The sequence below is a fragment of the Geotrypetes seraphini genome, chromosome 2, assembly GCF_902459505.1.
Source record: "Geotrypetes seraphini chromosome 2, aGeoSer1.1, whole genome shotgun sequence".
Classification (NCBI taxonomy): domain Eukaryota; kingdom Metazoa; phylum Chordata; class Amphibia; order Gymnophiona; family Dermophiidae; genus Geotrypetes; species Geotrypetes seraphini.
The window spans coordinates 277,859,486-277,886,375 of NC_047085.1; the positions used below are offsets into that span (position 1 = coordinate 277,859,486).

General features: G+C 43.4%; 1 protein-coding gene across 3 annotated transcripts in view; it reads right to left on the reverse strand.

The window, feature by feature from the left end:
• Window positions 1-26,890, reverse strand: part of ADCY2 (adenylate cyclase 2) — a 1,055,565-nt gene that overhangs the window by 198,733 nt on the left and 829,942 nt on the right. For all 3 annotated transcript variants that reach the window (XM_033929720.1, XM_033929718.1, XM_033929719.1), the window contains one exon: window positions 7,037-7,183. In XM_033929720.1, coding sequence (XP_033785611.1) covers window positions 7,037-7,183 — 147 coding nt within the window. The remainder of the gene's footprint in view (window positions 1-7,036; window positions 7,184-26,890) is intronic.

The window sequence follows — 26,890 nt, forward strand, 5'->3', positions numbered from 1 at the left end:
TTTCTAACCTCCGCCCTCCCTTACAAATTCCAGTCAAGCAAATGATTTCTGAGTGGCATATTAGTTCCCGTTCTGATTTTCAGAATAAATTAATAGAAAAAGAAGCCACGAGTTGCTTTAAGATCCCTAAACTCCGGGAAACCCTGCATTACCAGAGTCAGCCACCCGCCACCCACCTGGGGGCTATGACTGTCAGCTCCTCGCAGAAGAGGAGGGTCACGGTTTTTGCAGGGGTCGGGCCCCTGCCTTCAGTCACGGTAGTAACAACCCATCCAGAAGTACTGGATGCTTCAATTGTGGAGACCTCGGACACTGGCTCAATCAATGCCCATACCCTAGACCCCCCGCATTGCCCGCTCATTTCACTCCACCCTTGGGACCTACCTCCAATCCTCCTGCTGTGGTACTGCCTGCCACTCCTCGCTTCCCCATCTCTTGGCACACCTCCCCACTTTCCTAATGAAGGGGCCCAGAGGTTTACACCCCAGCATTCACTTTAGGCTCTGCTTCCACCAAGGATTCCCCTCTGATATCTCTTCTTGTCCAGGGGAGTCCAGTGCCTTCATTGTAGACTCCGGTGCCACCTGTAGCACTATCAGTGAGGACTACTATCGGGGTCCGCGCATAAATGCTGAACCTTCTATGGGAATTAATGAGGTTTTGACTAAATCTTATCGTACGATACCCCTGTCTGTAGCTCACCCAGATACCAGCACCACTCTATTTCAGCACTCTTTTCTCATAATTCCTCATTGCCCTGTTAGCCTTCTTGGTCGAGATCTTTTCTTCACTCTCCTCATTCAGCTCACTACAGATGATACGGGAGGCTTGCATGTCCTTTCCCCCGTCATTCCCATTCGTCCTCCGTCCACATTCTACTTCTCCACTTGTCCAGACACGCCTTTGCCCCTCCCCTTAGACTCCCCGGTTTGGGCTTCTGATGACACTGATGTAGGCTCTATTTCATGTACCCTGTGGTGTTCTCCATTGTCCTTCGGGCTACTCTGCAGCCATGTTCAGCCCCTCATGGTTCTGTCCTCATCCAGTATGTGGACGACCTCCTTCTATGTTCCATAACTCAGGAGACCAGTCAGGCTGATAGTTTGGACCTTTTACAATGGTTGTCTGCGTGTGGTCACAAGGTGTCACGAAAGAAACTGCAATAGTGTAAATTTGTGTTTTGTCCTGTCTCACAGTCAGAGGAAAATTAGTACTTCTCGCATTGCTGCTGTTTTGGGTCTGCTCTGCCCAGCTAAAAAGAAGGACATGCTCACTTTTCTTGGTATGATTGGTTATTGCCGCCAATGGATCCCTGATTGTTCCTTCTATGACCAGATTCTGAGACAGGCCCTGGGTCCTGAAATGACTGATCTTATCAGATGGACTAAAGAGATGTTGGATGCTTTTGGACATCTGAAATGTGCTTTGGTTTCTAGCCCGGGCCTGGGTCTTCCTGATTATGACCAAATGTTTCATCTCTTTGCTTGAGACAATTGTAAAACTATGGCGGGAGTCCTGGCACAAGATCATGGCAGTAAATTAAGCCCTGTTGCTTTCTTTTCTAAGGTCACTCCTGCCTGTTTGAGAGCCCTGGTTGCATGTGCTATGGTGGTAAAAATGGCCACTCATCTGACCCTTGGTCATCTCACTACCCTCCATACCTCTTACGATGTCCAAGCCCTCCTTTGCAACATCCACACCCAGCACATGTCCGCCCAGCGCCTTAGTGGTTATGAGGTCATCCTCCTTTCTAATCCCAATCTCTCCATCAGATACTCCGCCCTGACTTACGGCCCAACCCTTCTTTTAAATGGTCTCTTGGGCCTCAAAGGTGAACAAGATTCCCTCCCCCCTGACCATTCCTGTGTCTCTCTTATCCAGCAGGACACTTCCCCTCGCCCTGACTTGTCCTCCAGCCCTTTCCCTGATGCCTCCTCCATCTTTGTCGATGGTTCCTGCTCCCGCCTCAATGACCACACCTTTCACATGGGATATGCTGTGGTAGAACTCCCTGACATCATCCATGAGGCCCTTCCCCTTCCATATCCCTCAGCACAGGCTGGTGAACTTATTGCCCTCACTTGCGCCTGCCTTTTCTCTGGTAAATGCGTTAACATCTACACTGACTCCAAATATGCCTTTGGGGTTGTACACGACCACGGTGATCTCTGGCATCGTCGTGGCTTTGTGGCGGCCAATGGTAAGCCCATCTCCCATTCTTCCCTTGTTTCAGACCTTCTTTCTGCCTTACTCCTGCCCGCTGCAGTCGCTATCATTCATTCTCGCGCCCACACCAGTCTCCAGACCAAAATTGCAAGAGGTAATGCTCTGGCCGATCATGCTGCTAAACAAGCTGCCTTATACACTTCTTCTACCCCTGTTCTCCTTCCTCTTCTTTCCCCTCTTCCTCTTTTTTTTTCCTAACTCCAATCCTTTGCTCCCTCCTCTGAACTTGAAGCCTGGCACCTGGCTGGTGCCCAAAGCCGTCCTTTGGATGGACTTTGGTGCAAAGAGGGGAAACCCTGTATACCAGCCGCTAGCTCCTCTTTATTCATTGCCCAATATCATGGCATTGGTCATCATAGTGTTCGCTCGACATTTCAATTTCTTGCCAGCGACTTTTTCATTCTTGATCTTCATTCCCTGATACAGACATATATAGCTCGATGTCTTACCTGTCTCCGCGCTAACCCCAACATACCCCATAAAGCACCACACCAACACATTACTTACCCAACCTCTCCTTTTACACACTTACAGTTTGACTTTACTCATAGTCCCCATGCCACCGGGACCTGACAGGACTATGCCCTTGTTATTGTTGACATGTTCTCCCAATGGCCTGAAGTTTTTCCCATCACCAATGAAATGGCTCAAACTATGGCGAACATTTTACTTCGCGAGATCATCCCTAAGTCCTACTTTCAGTGCCAGAGTATGCAAAGACTTAGCTACTGCACTCCGCATTGAGTAGAAATTTCATCTCCCATATCACCCACAGAGTTCCGGTATTGTTGATCGCATGAATAGGACTATCAAAGACAAAATCAGGAAAGCCACAGCTGGCACATTTGTAAATTGGAAGAAATTCCTCCCTATTATTTTAGCTGAAATTAGGATGCAGCCTCAATCTACAACTGGCTACTCTCCCTTTGAGATCCTCATGGGACGACCTTTCCCTGCCCCATGGGTAGATAAACCCTCAATCGTTGAGAGTAATGATCTCCCCTTGATACAGGAAGAGTATGTCTGAAAGCTCATAGAAACGTTAGGGCATGTTGAAAGAAATGTTGCTTGCACTTCTCCTTTCTCTCCACAGACTCCCACTGATTCCTTTCAACCTGGTGACACTGTCATCGTCCAGAAGCTCTCCAATGACAGGAAGTTTCCCTTTGGACCTCCCACTACTGTGATCGCTGCAACCAGGACTGCCGTTCTCATGGAGGAATCTCCTATTTGGATACATACCAGTCGACTGAAGAGGGTTGACCTAAAACCCCAGAAGAAAGCCTTTCCTGCGCAGACTTCCTCCTCTCCAGTGGAGCAGCATGATGATTTTGTCGCATCACTCCAGCAACTTTATCATTCTCCTAACAGCAGCACTGCTAGTCTTTTTTCCTGTATGGATCATCACCAACTGTGTCCATCGGGATGATGAGTCCTGGGTCCACGAGACTTTCTGCCCATACCCATCCATAAATGGCAACCTTTTGCGACCACGGCATCAAGCTGGAATCCCTCCTCCTATGGGCTGCCCCCCAGTTGGAATCCAAAAGGATAAACAGCATATCATCTTCTGGTACAACTCCAGCAGTGTGCATGTAGCCACCTTCTCCTTTGATTATTGTGACATTATGGACTGTTCACAAATTGATGCCATGTGGCAGTGCCACTGGTTCCGCGATATCCCTAAAACTAAAGATATATACATCTGTGTTATTGACTCATATCTGAGGGATAACTGTGCATCCTGGGGAGCAGTAGGGTGGAACACTGGCACTGACTGGGTATATAAACTGGAAAGTGCTCAGAAAAGAGTGGACCACAATGGCAAATTTCTGCTTAGCCGTATGACTCTTCGTAAGATTGGAAATTGTTTGGGGGGGGGTGTTGTTGAACACATTATGAAGCTTTCTCTTACTATTGAAAACCCTAGGCCCACCGATGAAGGCATGTACATTATAGGCATGTGGTTTAAGGGTGGGTCCGCTACTCAGCTTCATCAGTTTTTCCTACGGGACCTATCCACCTCCACTAACCCTCTCCCGCCATTTTGTGGGTCCCTTCAAACCAATCCGCTGGCCCCCAAATTTTAAACTTACTGACATGATGGCCATTGCCAACCTCACCTTTGAAGATACCATAGCTGCTAAGACGGGTTTTTCTGACCTGAATTTATGGTTAGAATGGATGAAATATACTGCTGACCAACATAATAAGAGTAATTGTTACATATGTGCTCAGGCTAGGCCTCATTTAGGGACTATACCCCTGGACCTCCCCCCTGGAATCCAACCATGCTTCTTTGGGTTATTTACCAATTCCTCCTCTAACTCCACTGATCCCCTTTGTGCCCTATGGCGTTCCATATACCCTCTGCTGCCTGGGATAAAAAAGGCCTGACCAACAATTACCATCTATAAGAGTAACTACACGTGCCATGTCTCTAGTCAGGAGCATGGCAGTTTTCTAGGCAATTTTCCCTCAGGATACTGCTCTGACTTTGATTACACCTATGCCCCATTGTTGCAACATCAAATTCTCACCCTTGGAGATGTCTATGGCTTTGTGGAGACCTTCAGCTCCGTGTTAAACTACCCAGCCAGTGGGTTGGCCAGTGTGCCCTAGCTATAGTTATTATGCCCCTGCTTATCTTCTCTGAAGGGAACCCCTCACCTTCTCTGGGTACTTCAGCTTTCCTTTCCTGCGTGACCTTTCCAGTAGTTTTTATCCTACATAGATGCAATCGGGGTCCCTAGAGGGGTCCGCAATGAGTTTAAGGCTTGAGATCAGGTTAAGGCTGGTTTTGAGTCCCTTATCCCCCTCATCACTATTAATAAGAATGTTGATTGGATTAATTACATTTATTATAATCAGCAACGCTTTGTGAACTATACCAGGGACACCTTGCAAGGTATTGCTGATCAGTTAGGCCCCACTTCTCAGATGACCTTTCAAAACTGCATGGCCCTAGATATGATCCTTGCTGAGAAAGGTGGTGTCTGTAAAATTCTTCCTGCCGCTTCCTCCTGTTGCACCTTCATTCTTGACAACACAGGTCCTACGGGTAAGGTTACTATGGCTATCAAGAAATTAGATGATCTCTCTGCTGAACTTAAGCGTAACTCTGGTTTATCTGATCCCTGGGATCAGTATTTTGGCTGGATGCAGGGATGGGTTAAAGACCTTATTATTGTTGTAATCTCTATTATCATTTGCATCCTTATTGCTTATTTTTAAATTGTTTATGTGTTGCATTGCTCGTATCACTGTTCCTAAACCCCCTCCTCGAGAGACTTATGCCGTTCGCTTATGAAGTCATCTTCATGACTTAAGAGGGGATTGTAGGAGTATATTCTTTGCAAGCTTATTTTGCTGAGACACTGTTCCACGGAAACCACAAAACCTTTCTTCTCTTTATCTGTAACTATGAGCTCTGTGTTACAGCTGCTTGCGCTGGCCTTGGAATTTCCCCAACCCTCTCCCTGTCAGCGTGAAACCATTTATGCTTGCTATTTCTTATAAGCTGATGCCATGTATAAAGAAACAAAACTTATCTTTCTTCCATATATGGCTATACACGGAAACTGATCTGTATAACTAGTTTGTAAGTGCACATGCACAAGGGACTATAAATATATGTTCTTGTACAATGAATAAAAAGACATCTCTTTGGATACGCAACAGTTTGCATGAGCGTGTGTGTTCTTTCTAAAGAGATTGTCTCCAGATGCATCTGTGATAAAGACGACAGAGTGTGTGAGGCAGTATTGGGACCAGAACCTTATCACCATGCTGTCCTATGGCGCTTTTAGAAAAGAAATTAAGACAATATTATTTGATAAATGTATCTATTAATCTGTGCTTTCATTTTTAACATAATTAATTTTATTCCATTAATGTTAAATTTTTAATGTCTTTTAATACAATAGATTGTATTCATTTTTTACTATTTTGTATTTCACTGATTGTCCAGTTTTTTCTCTTTTGTGGAAACCGCCTAGAATTCTTTTGATTAAGGCGGTATAGAAAAATAAAGTTATGTTATATTATCCAAAAACTTCGGGCCATGTAAAGCTATAATCCAATGACCCTCCCTCATGGCCTGACTCCCCCATGCCGTTTCCCCCACTGCCTCCCAAACCTCCTCATGCTGACCCACTTGTGGACCAAAACACCATCATGCTGATCCCCCTGTGGACCCCTGAACCCTTTTGGTGGCTACATGGATAATTCCTGGTAGGCCAGTGGGGTCCAAGGATCAGCCAGGAGCAATGCTGTATTGCTCCTAGCCTCTCCAGCGCTGCAAAGGTGTCACGAGGTTGTGAGGTCTCCCACTACTCTATTCTCTCACACATTCACTTAGACACCTCCATCATTCATAACTTACCATAACTCATTCAGCCCCTACTATTCATAACCTCCATTCTTTCATTCAGCCTCTTAGTCATACCCTGCAATCCATCTGCTCAATCAGCCTCTTGCTACTCATCAAATCCCATCCACTCACTGAGTGCCTGAATCTTCTTTCACTCAGCCCACCTGCCCACTATCTCAGACCCCACCCCCCTTAACCATTCATTAAATCACTATGCTCTCCCTCTTTGAAATACAACTTTGTGGCATGCTTAAGAGCATATACTTTTTAGGGGGCTGTTTTCTTACTAGTTGAATTAATCTACCATTATCAAACATCCTCTCAGATACTTTTTCCATTAAGAAAGAGTAAGACAAACTGCAATCAAATGTATTCAATCACAAATGTAGAATTTTAGGTTTTAAGGATATATTTTCTATTTTTTAATATAGTACTCACATCATCAAAGTCAGCAATAATTTCATTTAGTAGTCTCAGACACTCCAGGCCTTCTTTATTAACATCTGATTCTGTATAAAATTCTTTGAAATCAGGAATGGAAGCAAACATAACACAGACACAGTCATATGACTGATGATATAAATCCTGTCCAACAAGAAGAAACAAAGGACAAGTGAGTGGTGCTGGGTTGAAGTCATCACTCTGTTTTCAAATGCTTCCCTCACTCAATGGATTTTCCAGAAATGCTAGATTTAACACAAACATTTTATGAGTATATGCTAGATAGTAAAAACATAAACAAGCAAAGGTGGACCAATTGAAACTATTTATGATCATAAATATCAATTTTATTCACTGAAATTGGTAGGTCAATTATATTAATGCCATTGACCTCTCCTAAAAGATGTGTGGCTGTGTATTGGCCATTCAAATTGTTTGAATGAGCATCACAGCAATCAAGTATTGTCAGGATTAGGGTCTATCGTGAAAGGGTCAACCTAAATAAAAACCCTTGCCCCTTAGTTTCTGAATCATGGCACAAAGAAAATTGTTATTCTTCCTTAATGCATTGGTGTGGAATCTGCAGTGAAACAATAATAAGAAGTACAGTAAGAGAATTACAACACATGGAGGGGCATAATCTATAGTGTGCCTAAGTCTGAGATTGGACGTTTTGTGCAAGATGTCCACAACCCCAGTAGGAAAAATGTCAATTTTCAAAGCTGCCAAATATTTATCTTTTATTTTTGAAAATGAGCTAGGTATAAGTTTTGGTTCTTAGGACGTCTACCATTTTTGCCCATTAACAAAAATAAACATCCATGTGAAAAATACACAAAAGCAAGTTTTATAGACAAACCCACCAACTACTTTGTCTGGTCGCAGCAGAGGAATTCCTATCAGCTGAGCTGGTTTCGGGGATTCCTGGCAGCTCAGCTGATGGGGATTCCTGCTCCCCACACACACACATATCTTCAGATGCAAAAATGGCAGGAGGGAAGACCACTCCCTCCTGCCTTCAGGGCCGTTTGCTGCAAATGATGGGGCTTCCTCCTCCCAATGCATCCTGGGCTGCAGTGGGAGGGGTTGAAGGCTTTGATTGGCTCAAAATGGTGGAGATGTCAGGGGATGTCGGGTGGGGGGGGCTCCAGGGATGTCAGGGGTAGGGGTGCAGGGCTCCATGGCTCGGCTGATCCTGGTAGGGGGAATCCCCATCAGCTGAGCCGCCAGGAATCCCTGAAATTGGCTCAACTGATGGGGATTTCTCTGCCATGATTCGCTAATGGGAAGCTTAAGGGTTGTTTTTTGATCTTTGGATGGTGGGAGGGGGTCGTGATCACTGGGGGACAGTAGTATAATGGGTACACCTCATGTCAAAATGATTGACAGCTGTCAGAGATAAGGATCGACCAATCAGCGTTCACTTCTGGGTTAAGCCCCACCCATTGTCCCGCCTTAGTCTCCACCCATGCCCCGCCCCTCCCATAGGAATGAATGGTGGTAGCCCCGCCCATGGCCCCACCCCACCCATGGCCCCGCCCCACTCTTCACCTATGCCCCGCCCCTCCCATAGGAATGAATGGTGGTAGCCCCGCCCCTGACCCCACCCCCGCCCATGGCCCCTCAAGCCCCGCCCCTCCCATTGCCCCGCCCCCTCATGTCCCACCCCGGAAATGCACTTTTTGATGACATCACCGGAAATGGGGCCGTGTTTGACCCCGGAAATACGCTTTCTGATGACATCACCAGAAATGGGAGTGCCTGCCCCTACCGGAAATGCGCTTTTCTGATGACATAGGCGGAAATAGGGTAAATGAAGCGACGGAAATGCGCTTTTCTGACCACGTAGGCGGAAATAGAGTAAATGACGCGGTGGAAATGCGCTTTTCTGACCACGTAGGCGGAAATAGGGGAAACAGACTTAGTCAAAACCCCCACCCGGAAATGATGTGGCCAGAAAAGAAGCGTCTTTATTTTAACAGTTTTTAGTTAAAAGACTTGGTTTAAGAGCTCACGGATAGAGCAGATCACAAAACAAAAGGCATTCACAAAATCATTCCTGCTTTTAAAACAGAGCAGGGGCAGCAACAATCAAAGGTTGCATTTGCTTTTAACACACTTTCAGTAGGAATTCTGAGCTAATGGTTAATGGGCCAGCTCCCCTATTGTCATGGTAACAGCTGATAAGCCCCTTGCAGCCCATCTCCCCTACTAAAGCCAAGGGGGAGAGAGGTGGAGGTGTGTTTAAACATGTCTGAACTTGTCCCGGCCCCCTACTGTTGTCTTAACAATCTGAAAAAAAACAAAAACAAAAGCAGCTGTCACCTAACAGGGCTCTGTTAAAAAGGCAGAGCTATGAAAGAATCTTTATTGAAGCAAATTTATTATGATCCATACGCGGCAGGAAGCTATGGAGGCATTAACCCTCTACTTCAAGCGGCTAAAAAGAGTGATATAACAGTCTGGAGAAAAGATGTGGTGGATTGGATCACCGGTCAAAACGCATACAATTTACACAGACCGGCTAGAATCCATTTTAAAAGAAATAAAACAATTGTGTCGGAAGTTGACAGACAGTGGCAAAGTGACTTAGTCGACATGTCAGCCTTTGCCCGTTATAACAACGGTTACAAATACATCTTAACGGTAATAGATATCCTGTTAAAATATGCATGGGTCGTTTCTTTAAAAACAAAAACCGGTCATGAAGTTACCGAAGCCTTTGAAACAATATTTAATTTAGGGCGTACACCTGAAAAACTTCAAACAGACAAGGGTAAAGAATTTTTAAATAAGTCTCTGAAGAATTTATTAAAACAAAAAGGTGTTAGCCATTTTGTAACCCATAATGATGTTAAAGCAGCTGTAGTGGAAAGATTTAACAGGACTTACAGTTCATTGGTTCATCCTTCTTGATAAAGTAAAGGGGGGAGAGGGAGGAGGTGTGTTTAAACCTGTCCCGGTCCCCCTGGTGTTGTCATAATGACGTATGTCTTAGATCTTTAACAGCTGTTAATATCAGAAATAAAAAGTTCTCACAGCTGTTAGCAACAGAAATAAAGGTTCTCAAGCCGTCAAACAAAATGACTGTCACGAAGGCTCGTAGATTGAGTTACTTTCTTAAAGATCGTGATGTAGAAAAAGAGGGTTACCCAAAGACTGAAAAACTGTACGAATCAGACAAAGAAAATATGGACCCCTTTAACACGCAGGTAACTGAAAAAAGGCCTACCAAGAGGCCTCGTAACTTTCTTAAAGACTGTAATGTGGAGAAAGAGGGTTACTCACCGGCTGAAAAACCGATTGACGCGACGGCAGATACCGGGGAGCATACGCACGAATTAACAGATTCTGAAATACAAGAGTTTCCAGATGCTCAAAAGCTATATGATTCAGACACAGAAAATGAAGATGTAGGCTATGAACTACCAGAGGATAATACTTCAGATATTGAATTTTATGAAGCCGCTGCTGAAGCCGAAGCAACAGACATGTTGGAAAAGCCAGGATCTTCCACGGTAAGAGAGAGACACACACGCACTTTTTATTACCAGGGGTCGTTGAAGGGTTTATGAAGCTGAATGTGTTCATGTGTTTTAAAAAGGAAAATTTATTTCTGTATATTTGGGGTTTTTTTTGTAGGGAAGTGGCGGATCTTCACGATCAGAGAAACCTGTGGACAAGGTGTACATGCCGATGATAAATCTATCATGTTTGTGTTTTTTCTGCTCGTTTCAAAGAGAACCAACGGTGAATGAAAGTAAACCTAAAGATTCTTGTGATTATGGACTGTGGACCGGCATAGGTCTTTCCAAAACACCAACAGAACTTAAATCAGTTATAAAGGTAGCTGTATACTGCATTCTAAATAAATGTCTGCAAGGCGTGAAGGATGAAGATTGTGGAGCCTGCTTAATACGTGCTGGTGGGCAAAAACACCACGATTGCTTGATATGGGGACATAAGGAAATACAGCAGAAACTCAAAAAAACTTGTGACATGCTATGCCTAGGACGTGTGGTAAATGTAGTCACTTTTGTAGGCTATAAAATGAAAATATTGATGCTTTGTAATGAAAGCATTAATATAATCATTGATTTAATCAGAGATATTAAGACCTCTATAAACGGGTCACGACTACTCAATAGATTGGTCAATTTCATGAGAGATGGTGCATATGTAGAGATTGTAAATGATTTAATCCGTGACACCGATTATAAATCATTCTTCAAAAGAAATGCTTTTTAAAACATGTTTTGTTTTTTTATTCTCGGGATTGTGGGAAATACAGTGTGTAACGGTATGTTTGTTTGTATAAAAGTTTAAACATTTTATTGTTGTAAAATAAAGATTTTCTTAAAAATTATAAAATGTGTGGTGTGTTTTAGAAATGTATTATCAGCCCAAACTAAAACAATAGAAGGTGTGACAGGTTATAAGGAACTAGGCTCTAGACACGTAGGGGTCATTTTGGTATCTAAAATGACTAACCAAGACAAACAAGCTCTAGCAGAGGCCTTAGACATACAATAAAGCCTTTGTGAATGGATAACCTCTATAGAGGGGGGTGTAAGTGTATAAAATAAACTATGAGAAGACCAGCAAGCATTCTGGTTTTTGTGGGTGCTACACCGGACCCCCGGATACATCAACTGCTAACATGGTGAGTAGAAAAGGGGCTTTTATTTTTGGTTTTAGGGACATCATTTTTTTTTCTCTGAATCTATCATTGCATTTAAAAACAGGAACGGGGATCTGATGGTAGAAATAAACTATCTCTTACCAGAAAAAGACAACAGATATTAAACAGTAAGTGACAAATGTATTATCTGGCACATATGTTGGTTTTTAAAAACAGCATCTACAAAACATTCTTTTTTTCGTTATGATTAGACCAAGAAACGGCTGGAGAGCCGACACCTTCTACATCGACAAGTTCTAACCAACAACCGGCTCCTTACCGGAAGCCAAAAGATAAACGAAATAGTAGGTATCCTGGTTTTGTAAGGAGACTAGGGTTAAAAGAAAATGTCATTACTTTTATAATGGTTGATCAAGAAAATATTAGGCAGTCAGATCCTCAAGGGTGGGGAAAAAGTATTAACGGTTATGCTATGTTATAAATTGTAGATCGGGAAAATGTTAGAAAGTCGCAAGCAGATACCATGAACCTGACAGAAAAGTATAACAGGAAAAGATCGCATAGTAAAAGCTTCTTACACGGGGAACCAGAGTCCAAAGCTGCTTACAGGAAACCAAAAGATAAACAAAATAGTAAGTATTCTGATTTTGTAAGGAGACTAGTGTAAAAGAAAATGTCATTACTTTTATAATGGTTGATGAAGAAAATGTTAAGCACAGACAGATCCTCAAGGATGGGGAAAAAGTATTAACGGTTATGCTATGTTATAAATTGTAGATCGGGAAAATGTTAGAAAGTCACAAGCAGATACCGTTAAGCCGACAGAAAAGTTTAACAGCACAGAAGCACAGCCGGACAGCACAGAAGAAGGAGAATGTTATGAAGTTGATAATTATTCTGATAGCAGCAAAGTGTCAGAGGATGGTTCAAATAAGGGTGCATTAGATCCTTCTGAAGATTCAGAACCAATCAACTATGTCCAATTTGTGAAAAGATGGAATCGTAAACTGGACAAGTTTCATGGTGTGCTTTATTCAGAAGAATTTTGTTTCATTAATTTAGACAGGATAACATCATTAAGTGATGCTCAAAATGCTATACGCCAAGGCATTCAACATATCCTGGACGATGTTAGCAACAGAGTATCGCCCGGTGACTACGTACAAGTGCACCTACATTTGTCACTTTTTCACAACTCCTTGTTTTCTGGTAAATTAAATCCCGAATCGCTAGATGCTGATGATTTCTTAGACCAGGTTGCTAAACTCCTTCAAAGTCACAGAGAAATACAGGTCTGTGATTTATTCCGTGTTGTTGTACTTGTAATAAGAAACAAGGGTGGTGGTGGTCGTAGGGTATTAAAATCTATACTGTTTAGCCAGATTTTGCAGAAAAAAAGGATGTATTTAATAGATTTGAATAACACAGGCAATAACCTGTGTTTTGCCGGTAGCCTTACAGCCCTTATGTCCTCCGTAAAACTCACAGATGCTGAACTGTTAATAGGTGCTGAAAAGCTACATAATGATTTGGGGTGGTCGGTACATAAAAAAGTCATGCTCGATGATGTAGCAACCATAGAACAACATTTAAAGATAAATATAAGAGTTGTGTTTTATACAAACTCGTGGTGTTGCTTTAAAACATCAGACCAGTCCATTGATCCAAAAACGGTTTTCTTATTGCTACATGACGATCATTTCTACGGCATAATCGATGTCAAAAAATTCTATGGGGAGAGTAATTTCTGTACTTTTTGCCAGAAGCCCTATAGTCACGACCACTCCTGTACATTATGGTGCTGTCTTTGTTTGACACAGACATGTTTGAACAATGACGGTATACAGCAGAGGTGTCCTAATTGCAAGATGTGTTGTCGCTCTAAAGACTGTTTAGATAGACATATGCAGCTGGCGCAGAAAAAAGAAGTGGAGTGTTTATCTAAAACACTGTGTCTGATATGTGAGTCCTATGTGAACGAAAAACATAAATGTAAGGGTAGGATGTGTAAGCTATGCCGTGAACCCTTAAGCGGTGATGACATACACTTATGTTTTATGACACCCATCGATAAACTCAAAACATCTGAAAAGTATATTATTTACGATTGCGAATGTATGCAGGAAACGGGCTGGCACATTTCTAATTACATTTATGCCGAGGACTTGTACGAAACAAGAAAATGGGAATTCAAGGGTCTTGAGTGTATTTTTGCTTTTATACAGTTTTTTGTGACAAAAAATTTAAAGACTATACCTTCATAGCCCATAATGCCAAAGGCTATGACGGGTATTTTGTTCTTAGCCAACTGTTAAAGGAAAAGATGGACACAGATCTGTTGGTTCAAGGTGGTAAGCTTTTACAAATCACAGTAGAACCTTTAGCTATTCATTTCATAGACTCTCTAAATTTCCTACCTATGAAACTTAGCAAACTTCCAAAGGCCTTAGGTTTTCCAGGCTGTAAGGGTTATTTCCCGCATTTTTTTAATACTCAGGAAAATCAAAACTGTAGCATTATGGTGTGAGAAACATGATGCCTGAAGAAAAAGAGGAATTTTTAAAATGGTACAAGGACAACCAGCACAAGTCGTTTGATTTGCAAAAAGAGCTGGCTTATTACTGTCAACAGGATGTGGCTATTTTGCGACAGGCATGTGTTCTAGAGCAGAAATCATGAAAATGACACAGAAAGATGTGGTTGTAGAACGTGAGGGTACTTCAGAAATTCTAATGAATTGTTTAGACCCTTTCCAATATATAACCCTAGCCTCTGTATGTATGGCCATGTTCAGATTTATGTTTTTAGAACCCAAGACCGTGGCGCTCATCCCCCCGGATAACTATCACAGACACAAAAAGAGATATTCATCCCCCTCTATTCAATGGTTGCTGTATCAAGAGGCTGCACAAAATATACAGATCATGCATGCTCTGAACGGTGGTGAAAGAAAGGTGGGGTCTTATTTTCTTGACGGTTACACTGTCATTGATGGGGTAGAAACAGCTTTTGAATTTAATAGTTGCTTTTATCATGGCTGTCCGCTCTGTTATAATGATAAAGACCAGAATCCTGTAGCAGCCACGACCTATGGCTCTCTTTATTACAAAAAGCAGCTAAAGACAGCCTACCTGGAAAGCCTGGGCTTCAAGGTCATAAGTCTGTGGGAGCATGAGTGGAAGCGGATGGTCAAAGAAAATGATAGGGGCTGTGCAGACTTCCTGGCTAGTGCTGCATTACCGCAACCCTTGGTCCCACGAGATGCCCTTTTTGGGGGTAGAACAAATGCTGTTTCTCTGTACTACAAAACAAAACCTGAGGAAAAAATACACTATTACGATTTTATCAGCCTATACCCATTTGTCAATAAAACAAAGGAATATCCAACAGGCCATCTGCAAATCATTTATGACAACTTTGGTCCACCCACAAATTACTTTGGTTTTATAAAAGCAAAAGTATATCCTCCAAGAAATCTCTTTTTCCCGGTGTTACCCGTCAGGGTGGGGGGTAAGCTTATGTTTCCTTTGTGCCGTACGTGTGCCGACGCACGGCAACCAGAAACGTGTGCCCATACGGATGAGGAGAGAGCTTTCGTGGGGACTTGGTGCACGGTGGAGATGGATGTTGCCATTGCAAAAGGTTATGTGGTTGTTGAAATCTATGAAATCTAGCATTTCGAGCAAAAATCTGACAGTCTCTTTTCTGAATACATCAAAATACACCTCCGTCAAAAACAAGAGGCTTCTGACTACCCCCGGTGGTGCAATGATACAGAAAAACAAAACATGTACATCTCTGATTTCTATAGAAAAGAAGGTGTTCTTTTGCGGGCAGACCATATTCAGTTAAACCCTGCTAAACGCCAAATAGAAAACTTTTCTTAAATTCTCTGTGGGGAAATTTGGTCAAAGGACAAATCTGCCTACCGTTAGCATTGTCAGAGAGCCTGATGATCTCTTTAAATATCTGTTTTCCCCTGAATTTGAGGTTTCATCGTGTGACTTTATCAATGATGAAACAGCCTGCGTGTCTTGGAAGCACTCAAAAGACCGCACTACTTTGCCCGGTAACACTAATGTTTTCATAGCCTGTTTTACAACAGCCTATGCGCGTTTAGAGTTGTACAAACTTCTAGACAATCTACAAGAACGTTGTCTGTACCACGATACAGATTCTGTGATATTTGTGAGCCGCGAAGGTGACTGGAACCCCCCTCTGGGTGATTATTTAGGGGAGCTCACCAGTGAGATACCTGCCGATGAACATATAACTGAGTATGTATCAGCGGGTCCTAAAACATACGGTTACATACTGACAAGTGGAAAGACCTGTATGAAAGTGAAAGGGATAACGTTAAATGTAGAAAACAGCCAGAAAATCAATTTTACTAGTTTAAAAGATCTAGTTTTTGACTACAAACCGGGTGCAGAGGGTTTACCCCAGAAAAAGATAGGGGTACAACAAACCGGTATTATAAGAAACAAAAAAGAGGTGGGCTATAGAGACCGGTGTGATTAAAAAAACACAGCAAGTTGTGTATGATAAAAGAGTGAAGGAGGAGGATGGGTTCAGCACACTACCCTACGGATACTAGAACGGTGGATGCCCGCTGGTCGCACCCTTTCTTTTGTATATTAGCAGGACCGTCCAATTCAGGCAAGAGCTTCTTTGTTAAAAAACTGTTAGAACACGCTGGCCGTGTATTGTCTGTCATGCCTGACAATATTGTTTGGTGTTATAGTTGTTGGCAACCTTTGTATAAAGAAATGTTAAATAAATATCCTTTTATTACTTTTACGGACATTTTGCCTGATACTTTTAACGATGACCGAATGTTTCCAACCCATAAAGTAAACTTGGTTATTATAGATGATCTAATGGATTCTGCCTGTAAAAGCGGCGAAATAGAGAATGCTTTTACTAAGTACGTACATCACAGAAACCTAAGCATCATATATATAGTTCAGAATGTTTTCTGCCAGGGTAAAACAAGCCGGACTATAACTTTAAACACTAAATACATGGTTCTCTTTAAGAATCCTAGAGATAAGTTACAGGTAGCCATTCTAGCTAGGCAGATGTACCCTGGAAAAATCACAGTTCTTTTTAGAAGCCTTCGAGGATGCCACCAGAAAGCCGTACGGCTATCTCTGTGTGGACTTAAATACCACAACGCCTGAGGCTTACAGATTGAGAACGGATATTTTCCCGCCAGACTGGACAACGGTATATTGTGTAAAACCACAATCAACCCGTAAAAGGCTGTGAATACATAATCAGATCCCTTCATATACGCTGGGGCGTGTCTCAGGTAACATGTCTAGCCGTGTAAAGAGAAACCTGCCCCTTTTAAAACTTTTAGTCCAAGCCTCGCCGCAGCACAGAAAAGCCATCCTGAATACAGCCTCTGATGATTTGGTGGCTGCTATAGCTGAAATCGCTCTCAACACCCTAAAAGGTAACATCCCTCTTTCACAAAACCAGATAAAGGTTTTAAAAGGGAAGCGTCACGCCATAAAAAGACTGTGTGATAAAAGATTAACCCTTAAGAAAAAAAAGAAGCAGTTGGTGAAACAATCGGGCGGATTTATAGGGCCCTTGTTAAGTTTTGCTATACCATTGATAACGGGTCTTCTGACAAACCGCTGATGCATCACGCTGAAAAAATGTACCTGGTCTGGTCCCTAGTCAACAACTCGAGCGCTTGAGAAACCCCATAGACCGGGAAGAAAATATTAGAACCTCAACCATACTTAGGTTAGACGAGGAAATGAAAAACATACTGCAGAGCCCTGGTATGTCCGACCATGATAAAGTTAAACGTTATTCAGAAGTGTTACAACGTTATCTCGTGTTGAACAGACAAAGGGATATGGAAAAAGAAAAGCTAAATGTGTATCTACAGGGACCGGTTGATGCTTCAACAACCCCCGCTCCAGAAAATAGTATACCTCCCGACTCTGTGGTTCAAGAAGTGTTAAACAGCATCAATACGCGCTATAGGAAAAATGCCGAAGTCCTGCTTAACAAACTGTCAAAAAACAAAAGTGTTGCATCCTGGGTGGGAGATGGTACATTTGTATACCAAGGAACACCTATCAGTGGTTCTAACCTGCTCGACCTCGTTCGCAGTGTTACGCAGACCCATGCTCTTTCAGAGCAAAGAAGGCCCCTAGGCTGGGGGGAGTTCATGCAAACCTTAGCTCAATTAAATATGTCTTCCTCAGTTGTGGGTAACGCAGCCAACAGAGAGCCCAAGGAGAGCCCCAAAGAGAGCCCAGCTATGAAGGTTCCTGAACTATATACAAAACCTGCCAAGACCAAAGAACTCCTTCCTCATAAAAGACGTAAATTATTACCCAGTTACCGGTGGCTGAGTGTATAAAAACATATCTTCAATAAAATAATGTTTTTTAAAAATGAAAATAAAAGACTGCAGACATTTTGATTTTAAGGTTTACTTTTTTTTTTTTATTTAGAAACAGCATGACATTCATGGTAGGAAACACAGCCCTGGGGTGTATGAAATGGGTTTTGAAAAGGTCTACACAAGACTTGTTTTTTATTTTTTACAAATTTCAGTACCATTTCATCATTTTGCATTAAATCTTCAGAATACATTTCTAAAATATTTTCAAAAGGTTGCCCTTTACAGCGATGATGTAAAAAAAAAAAAAACACACAGTGATAGCCACAGGCCTCAGACAGCGGGTGCTGTAACTGTCTATTATGATATAATACAGCGTTACAGTGTTTATTGAAAAAGTTCATAATGCTGTTAGGAAAGAATAAACTATCCGGTGATTGTCCGTAAGAATCAAAAAATTCTCTTGTCCCGTCCCCAGTCACATAGAGGGCCAACCAGTGTTCACCTGGTAGGTTGTGTGGGTGTGTGTTCACGACAATTCCCACAGGTTTCCTTGGTATTTCTAATCCTGTTAACCAGTCACTGGGCAGTACATCTAAAAAAGATTCTGCAACACAGGAGTCCTTCTTTAAAACACGGAAGATCTGTACGGTGTTCATGTTCAAGAATGGTCAAAAAGAACATTCCTTCTATGATTAACTTCTATCACGTTGTTGAAAACCCCATACACAATCATGTTCACAGTGTGAGGTAAAGCTCTGGCAAAACGTATTTCAGCCCGCAGGTTACCGATTTTGATCAGCGAGTAGTGGTCAGCGCACTCCTGGTCCGGCGATAGGTCAAAGGCTAGCAGCATATAACCTTTGTAAAACTTCTGACGATCAACCAGGAGGGCGTTGTCTTTCAGGTGTTTACCGGTCGCTTGAATCAGCTGCATATATTCTCTCACACAATTTCCATTTTCAAAGTCAGGTTGTAGAGGTTTTCCGGGTACTTGTTCACCATCTACATACAGAGCTGCAAAATTAATATCGTAATGTTTAAAATTGAAAGGGTTTTTAGAGTAATTACCACTGAAAGCGTCGTTATCCACAAAGCCCAACACGATGAGCCCCAAAAAGAGATTTTCCTGATTAGTCACACGGGCGCCGGCCGGTATGCTAAACACCTTCAACCCCACACGGTCTATCGCATACTTGGTGTTAGCTTTCAGTAGAGTTTCAGCATGTCCCAAGCGCACTCCAGGGGCCACTTTAACTCTCTTTACAAAGAGGGCAGCGTTTAAGATAAGGAGTTTATAATTTTGGTCAGCATCACCGCTCATTAAACAGAAAGAGTTTTTGTTACGTGACAGTTTTATTTTAAGATCTACACCATTGATCAGTAGCTTTTCTTGAAAAAATAGATCGCTGTGTAAATGTCCCAACAGTTCCACCTTGTGGCTAGATGCTGTAAAGTGAGCCCTTTTGGTAAAACCCACATTACGTGCACCTATATCTCTAACGTCGTGATGTTCGGCTGTATCCTTATAAAACAGGCCGCTTGTGAACTGTGATTTGAGGGCTCCTTCACCGTAATTGAGGAGCAGCTCTATGAGGGCTCTATAGGGGTAACAGTTATTACTCTGACTAATCAGCTGGTCTCCCAGGGTAACATCCAATTGGCTAAAAATAGATGCAATCGGGTAGTTTACCAGGGCTACTTTGGCGGCTGCGTCAATGTCTGAACCGTCTTCTTTCACAATTTTACAGGTCAGATGCAGGAGAGTGTTGTTTAAATCAATGTAGTCTTCACCGTGCCCCGCTATGTAGAAGTCCAAAGGTGCTGTTTCCGATAAAGCTGATAATGGTGGTATTTCCACATAGATGCTTTTTTCGATACTGGTTTGGGTTGGGGATAGCTCAAACAGATCTAGTTCTGATTTAACGCATTGTTCAGAGCCGTTGTGTACAAAAGCCATGGTTTTTTAGAATATATCACGTTTCGTAGAACGGGTCCTTCTCTTCTTGGATCTGCTGGATAGCTTCTGTGATTTGTTACCTTGAGGTTTCTTTCTTTTAAAAGGTTTTGGAGGTCCTTGCAGAATCTCTTGAGGGTGGGTCCTCTTTCTTTTAACAGCCCATCTAACCACAGCCAGTCCCGACCCCGCCTGCTCTGCAGAATGGTTTATTTTATTTAGAACAGTTGTTGCGACATGGCCCATGACATCTTTAGCTATGTTTTTTGCGGCTCCTTTCACATGTGGTTTAATAATTTCAAAACCCCTTCTCAAAAGCGGTATTGCTTTTCTAAAGAGACTACAAAATACGCCACCTACACCGGCACCGTACATGACAGGGGCTCCGTGATATCCTGAAAGTCCATAACCGGCTTGTGCTGTGTAATAATTTTTGTATGCTTTGGGGTCTCCGTAATCTTTAGACACCAACATTTTAAAACACAACAGTCTTCCTGGGCCGCAGGTGATGCTTAAGGATCACCTTCCCGTAACGAAATGAGACGTTCCTGTTCTGATCCGTCTTTATTTCAAATGTGATGGTATCGATGTGCTGCTTGTTCACAGGTACATAGTGCGGTTTATACATAAGGGTACGTAAGGGTGATAAACTTATCCGCTGACCCTAGAGCTGGAACACAGCGCAACAGTTGTACAAAATGGTCACCTACTAACTGGTGCTCTACAATATCGGTGTACACGTAGAGGGTATTAAAGCCGGCCTCGATATTTGCTGGGAAATGAGAAAGGCTTGTATTAACGTTAGCCTTTACCCCCAAAATGGTTGCCAAATCACCCCTTGCAGAAATAACAGACTTATCCTCTGATTTTACATGAATTCTTCGCGTATTGGGGTCATATATGATTCTCGGCGGTCTCTCAGACTCATAGGTGCTTCTAATGTCATGATTCATGGTTTCCAATAACCTCCCCATGGTCGCATAATATCCTCTCTGGATTGTAAATTGGTGTACATTTCCTTCTGCAGAGGTGACAACGTACTTTATGTCTTCCTTAATATTTTCCCAAGTATGTGGGTATTGTATTTCCACCAGCCCTGCTTCCCACGGACCCTGTAAGTCCAAAGGCCTAGCTATTTGTATGGTGAAATTAGAGCTGGTATTATGGGGAAACATAGCTGTCGAAGCATTGCTAGGCAATGTAATATAAAAGCCACCGTCATTCATTTTGTTTTTTTTCTCTCTGTGCTGCTTCAAAAGACAAAATCAGATGTCTTGAATCTCTGAGGCCTTCACCCAACTGTTAAATTTATCAGGCCACCCCTTCCATTTCACGAGACAAATTTTGTTCTTACCCCCTCCTTTTACCTTTAGAACCTTTTCGATATGGTATATTCTGTCCTCTAGAGGCTTGACTTTTAGTAATTCTTCAGGATAAAAAGAACCTTGTATAGCTTCGCTATCGTAATCCTGTATCTTGTATATTGTTCTCTGACCCCTGTTTAAAACATCTTTTATTATAAATATCTCATCCGTCCATGTTTGCTCGTAACCTTTCTGAAATCTTCCTTTAAGTTTTGATAGCCTTACATGGTCTCCTTTCATTAAGAGATCCTTGGTGGGATCGCATTTGATGTTACTGCCGTAGACTGTTTTCCAAATCTGCAGAGTTTGAGGGTGTCACATCTACAGGCCTCGCCTGTATCGTTCTGTGAAAACTATAATTATAGCTGTGCACTATAGCTTGTAGGAAGTCTTGATAAGTAAAGGTATTATGGGCTGTAAAATATCTCCACATTTTGGATTTCAAAGTCCTGTTAAATCTTTCCACTACAGCTGCTTTAACATCATTATGGGTCACAAAATGGCTAACACCTTTTTGTTTTAATAAATTCTTCAGAGACTTATTTAAAAATTCTTTACCCTTGTCTGTTTGAAGTTTTTCAGGTGTACGCCCTAAATTAAATATTGTTTCAAAGGCTTCGGTAACTTCATGACCGGTTTTTGTTTTTAAAGAAACGACCCATGCATATTTTAACAGGATATCTATTACCGTTAAGATGTATTTGTAACCGTTGTTATAACGGGCAAAGGCTGACATGTCGACTAAGTCACTTTGCCACTGTCTGTCAACTTCCGACACAATTGTTTTATTTCTTTTAAAATGGATTCTAGCCGGTCTGTGTAAATTGTATGCGTTTTGACCGGTGATCCAATCCACCACATCTTTTCTCCGGACTGTTATATCACTCTTTTTAGCCGCTTGTAGTAGAGGGTTAATGCCTCCATAGCTTCCTGCCATGTATGGATCATAATAAATTTGCTTCAATAAAGATTCTTTCATAGCTCTGCCTTTTTAACAGAGCCCTGTTAGGTGACAGCTGCTTTTGTTTTTTTTTCAGATTGTTAAGACAACAGTAGGGGGCCGGGACAAGTTCAGACATGTTTAAACACACCTCCACCTCTCTCCCCCTTGGCTTTATCAGGGGAGAGGGGCTGCAAGGGGCTTATCAGCTGTTACCATGACAATAGGGGAGCTGGCCCATTAACCATTAGCTCAGAATTCCTACTGAAAGTGTGTTAAAAGCAAATGCAACCTTTGATTGTTTCTGCCCCTGCTCTGTTTTAAAAGCAGGAATGATTTTGTGAATGCCTTTTGTTTTGTGATCTGCTCTATCCGTGAGCTCTTAAACCCTGTCTTTTAACTAAAAACTGATAAAATAAAGACGCTTCTTTTCTGGCCACATCATTTCCGGGTGGGGGTTTTGACTAAGTCTGTTTCCCCTATTTCCGCCTACGTGGTCAGAAAAGCGCATTTCCGCCGCGTCATTTACCCTATTTCCGCCTACGTGGTCAGAAAAGCGCATTTCCGTCGCTTCATTTACCCTATTTCCGCCTATGTCATCAGAAAAGCACATTTCCGGTAGGGGCAGGCACTCCCATTTCCGGTGATGTCATCAGAAAGCGTATTTCCGGGGTCAAACACGGCCCCATTTCCGGTGATGTCATCAAAAAGTGCATTTCCGGGGCGGTACATGAGGGGGGCGGAGCAATGGGAGGGGCGGGGCTTGAGGGGCGGGGCCATGGGCGGGGGATGGTGGTGGGGTCAGGGGCGGGGCTACCACCATTCATTCCTATGGGAGGGGTGGGGCATGGGCGGAGACTAAGGCGGGACAATGGGCGGGGTTTAACCCAGAAGTGAACGCTGATTGGTCTATCCTTATCTCTGACAGCTGTCAATCATTTTGACATGAGGTGTACCCATTATACTACTGGGGACTAAGGGGGTGAGGTGTCATGCCTTAAATCCTCAGTGGACTTGTCAGTTTGGGCACCTTTGTATAACTTAGACACAACTCAAACAGGTATAACTGTCAGCGTCTAAGTTCACTGTAGGAAATCTTTGATTATAGCTGCAGTATGTCCAGGTTTAAGCCTGTCCGATTCCCGCCCATAACACACCTCCCAACATGCCCCTTTGATCTCTGGACGCAAAGCAGTTCAGAAGTGCTGCTGCACATCCAGAAAATTGGTTTTGATTATCGGCACTTGGACGTCCCTGCTATTAGGACATCCAAGTGCCAACTTAGGCTAGTTTTTGGACGTTTTAAAGTTTTATGAGCCCCTTAGGGTGTAATTTTATAAGTGAGTGCATCCTTTAGAGCAGCGGTCTCAAATTCATGACCCATGGGCTGCATACAGCCCCCAGGTGCTATTTTGCGTCCCGTGGTCCTGTACCTGATCTTGCACTCTGGGCAGGAAGAGAGGTGCCGGCGTCAACTGACTTGGAACTTCCTGCTGCCGTCGCGTATGCCAGGACTCCTGCCTTTGCATATCTGCCGGATACGCGAAGGCAGGAGTCCAGGCATACGCGATGGCAGCAGGAAGTTACAAGTCAGCTAACGCCGGAGGCTCTCTTCCTGCCCAGTATGCGAGATCACATACAAGACCGCGGCTGCAAAATACAGGTATTGCTGGACAGGGGAGCAGGGATGGGAGAAGGGGTACTACTGGACAGAGGGGGGGGGGGAAGAAGGGGCACAGCTGAACAAGGGGAGCAGGGAAGGGAGAAGGTACAAGGGGAAAGTAAAAGGAAAGGAGAAGAGGTGCTGCTGGACCTGGCAGAAAGGGAGGGAAAGGAAAGGTGCAACATACTAGAGGGGAGGGTGAGATAGTGCATGGGGAGAGATCATGTTGGGTTAGGGGGTGGGAAAGAGGGATGCCACTGAGGGAAGAGGCAAGGACAGATAGAGAAAGCATGCAGGAGGCAGAAAGTGTTGGACTCATGGAGAGGGCAAGATGGATGGGGAGGACAGAAAGGAGGGAAAGAGAATTGTTACACTGGGGAAAGGGGAGAGGGCAGAGAGTGAAAAGTTGGTCTCATGGAGGGATAGAGAGAGAGAGATGTTGTTTGGTTGAGGGAAAGAGGACCAGACGAGAAGCATGCAGGAGGAAGAGAGAAAAAAAATGTTGGACTGGTGGAAAGGAGGGAATAATGTTGGACTGGGAGGAGGGCCAGAAAGGAGGAAGGGAATAGAGATGGACTGCAGGGGGAAGAAAGGAGGAAGGGAAAGAAAAATGTTAAACAGGGGGGGAAGGAAGGAGAGAGATGTCAGACCATGGAAATAGGGAGGGAAGGAAAGAGAGATAGGAAGGGAAGGTAAGACATGAAAACGTAGATTTTGAGAAGCAGAAAAATGGAAAAATTGAATGTTAAGTTAATGCCAAAGATGGATGCAAGGCAGAAAGTGAAGAAGGAAAAACAGTCAATGGACAAGAAGGCCCTGGAAACATAGTTAAAAGCACAGAAAAATAGTCACCAGATGACAAAGGTAGGGAAAATGATTTCATTTTCAATATAGTGACTGAAATGTGTCAGTTCTGAGAAAGGAAAGATGTTAAACTTTAACTGTGAGGATGAAACTGTCTGTGCAATGTGTGGCGTTGGCAAAAAGGGTGAACAGAATGCTAGGAATGATTAAAAAGGGGATCATGAACAGATTGGATAGGGCTATTATGCCGCTGTATCAGGCCATGGTGTGCCCTCACCTGGAGTACTGCATCTAGCACTGGTCGCCGTATATGAAGAAGGACACAGTACTACTTGAAAGGGTCCAGAGAAGAGTGACTAAAATGGTTAAGGGGCTGGAGAAGTTGCCATACAATGAGAGATTGGAGAAACTGGGCCTCTTCTCCCTTGAAAAGAGGAGACTGAAAGGGGACTTGATCAAAACGTTCAAAATACTGAAGGAAATAGACTTAGTAGATAAAGACAGACTGTTTACCCTTTCCAAGGTAGGGAGAACGAGAGGGCACTCTCTAAAGTTGAAAGGGGATAGATTCCGTACAAATATAAGGAAATTCTTCTTCACCCAGAGAGTGGTGGGAAACTGGAACGTTCTTCCGGAATCTGTTATAGGGGAAAACACCCTCCAGGGTTTCAAGACAAAGTTGGACAAGTTCTTGCTAAACTGAAATGTACACAGGTGAGGCTGGACACATTTAGAGCACTGGTCTTTGACCTGAGGGCCGCCGCGTGAGCGGACTGCAGGGCAGGATGGACCACTGGTCTGACCCAGCAGCGGCAATTCTTATGTTCTTATGCAGAAAAAATAGGGTATTTGGAGGGCCACAGAAAAAAATAGTTAATGTCTTATTAAAGAAACTAGTCTTATAGCCCGTTACATTAACAGGTGATAGAATATATGTTTGTGTGTCTGTCTTTATTTCTTTTTCTCTCTCTCTCTCCTTAGCTGCTTTCTGTATTTCTGTCTTTATTTCTATCTTTTTTTTTCCTTGGCTGTCAACCACCACCACCCCTTTCCTGCTCCCCCTGTCCATTCTCCCTTCCTTTTACCTCCCCTTTGTCCGCCACCACCCCTTCACTGCTCCCCTGATCCAGCAGCAGCCTTTCTACCTTTGTTTTACCTCCCCCCTGTCCATGATCACCTCTTTTCTGCTCCCCCTGTCCAGCAGTAGGCCTCCCTTCCTTTTTCTGCCCCCCCTGTCCATCAGCACCTCTTCCCATGTCCATCCCTGTTCCCCCTGTCCAGCAGTACGCCTCCCTTCCTTTTTCTGCCCCCCTGTCCATCAACACCTCTTCCCCTGTCCATCCCTGTCCCCCTATAATCAGGCCCGCCATTAATCTACAGGGTCTTGGCCAGGAGAGGGAAGAAACGCATGCACGTGTACCTGTTGCCAGCTCTGTAGCTTTACCATCCTGCAACCCATACACAAACACTTCCACCAAGCCCCACACAAACATTCTCTTCCGCAGCCATTAAAGAGAGGAGCGGGGACAGGGGGGAGGAGCCACGGCTTGGAGGCATACCGAAAAGTGCAGCAGCAAAGGCACAGTCCACAGCCGGCGAGGTCGTTTTTGCTGAAGGACAAAGTTTATTTTTTTATTCAAAGCCGCCGGTGTGGCTCCTCTGCCAAGCCTCACCTGCGTCGGAGAAGGCTTCCGATGCAGGCGGGGATCAAGAGAGGAGTCGCGGTGGCGGCTTTGAACTAAGAAATAAACTTTGTCCGTATCAAGGCTGAGGGAGAGCGGCGCGAGGTGGAGAGTAGGGGGGCCCGATGCCTTGCGCGCTTTCTGCGCTCCCACCGGTTTCTTAGCCCTTTTCGGTGTTTGCCCTCCACTGACAGCTCTCCTCCGAGCAGCCGTCACTCCCTGCATCCTGGAGTCCTATGAAGTAAGCGCGCATGCGCATTCTAGCTGGCCACATTCCGACAGATCAGATCTCAGGGAACATGCAGCGAGAGTGCGCATGCGCGCTTAGCGTTTTATTATAGATGACAATTTTGCATGAGGTAAAACTCTTTATAATTTATAAATCTTTGCTTTAACTGTTAAAGGAAAGATTTATAAACTATAAAGAGT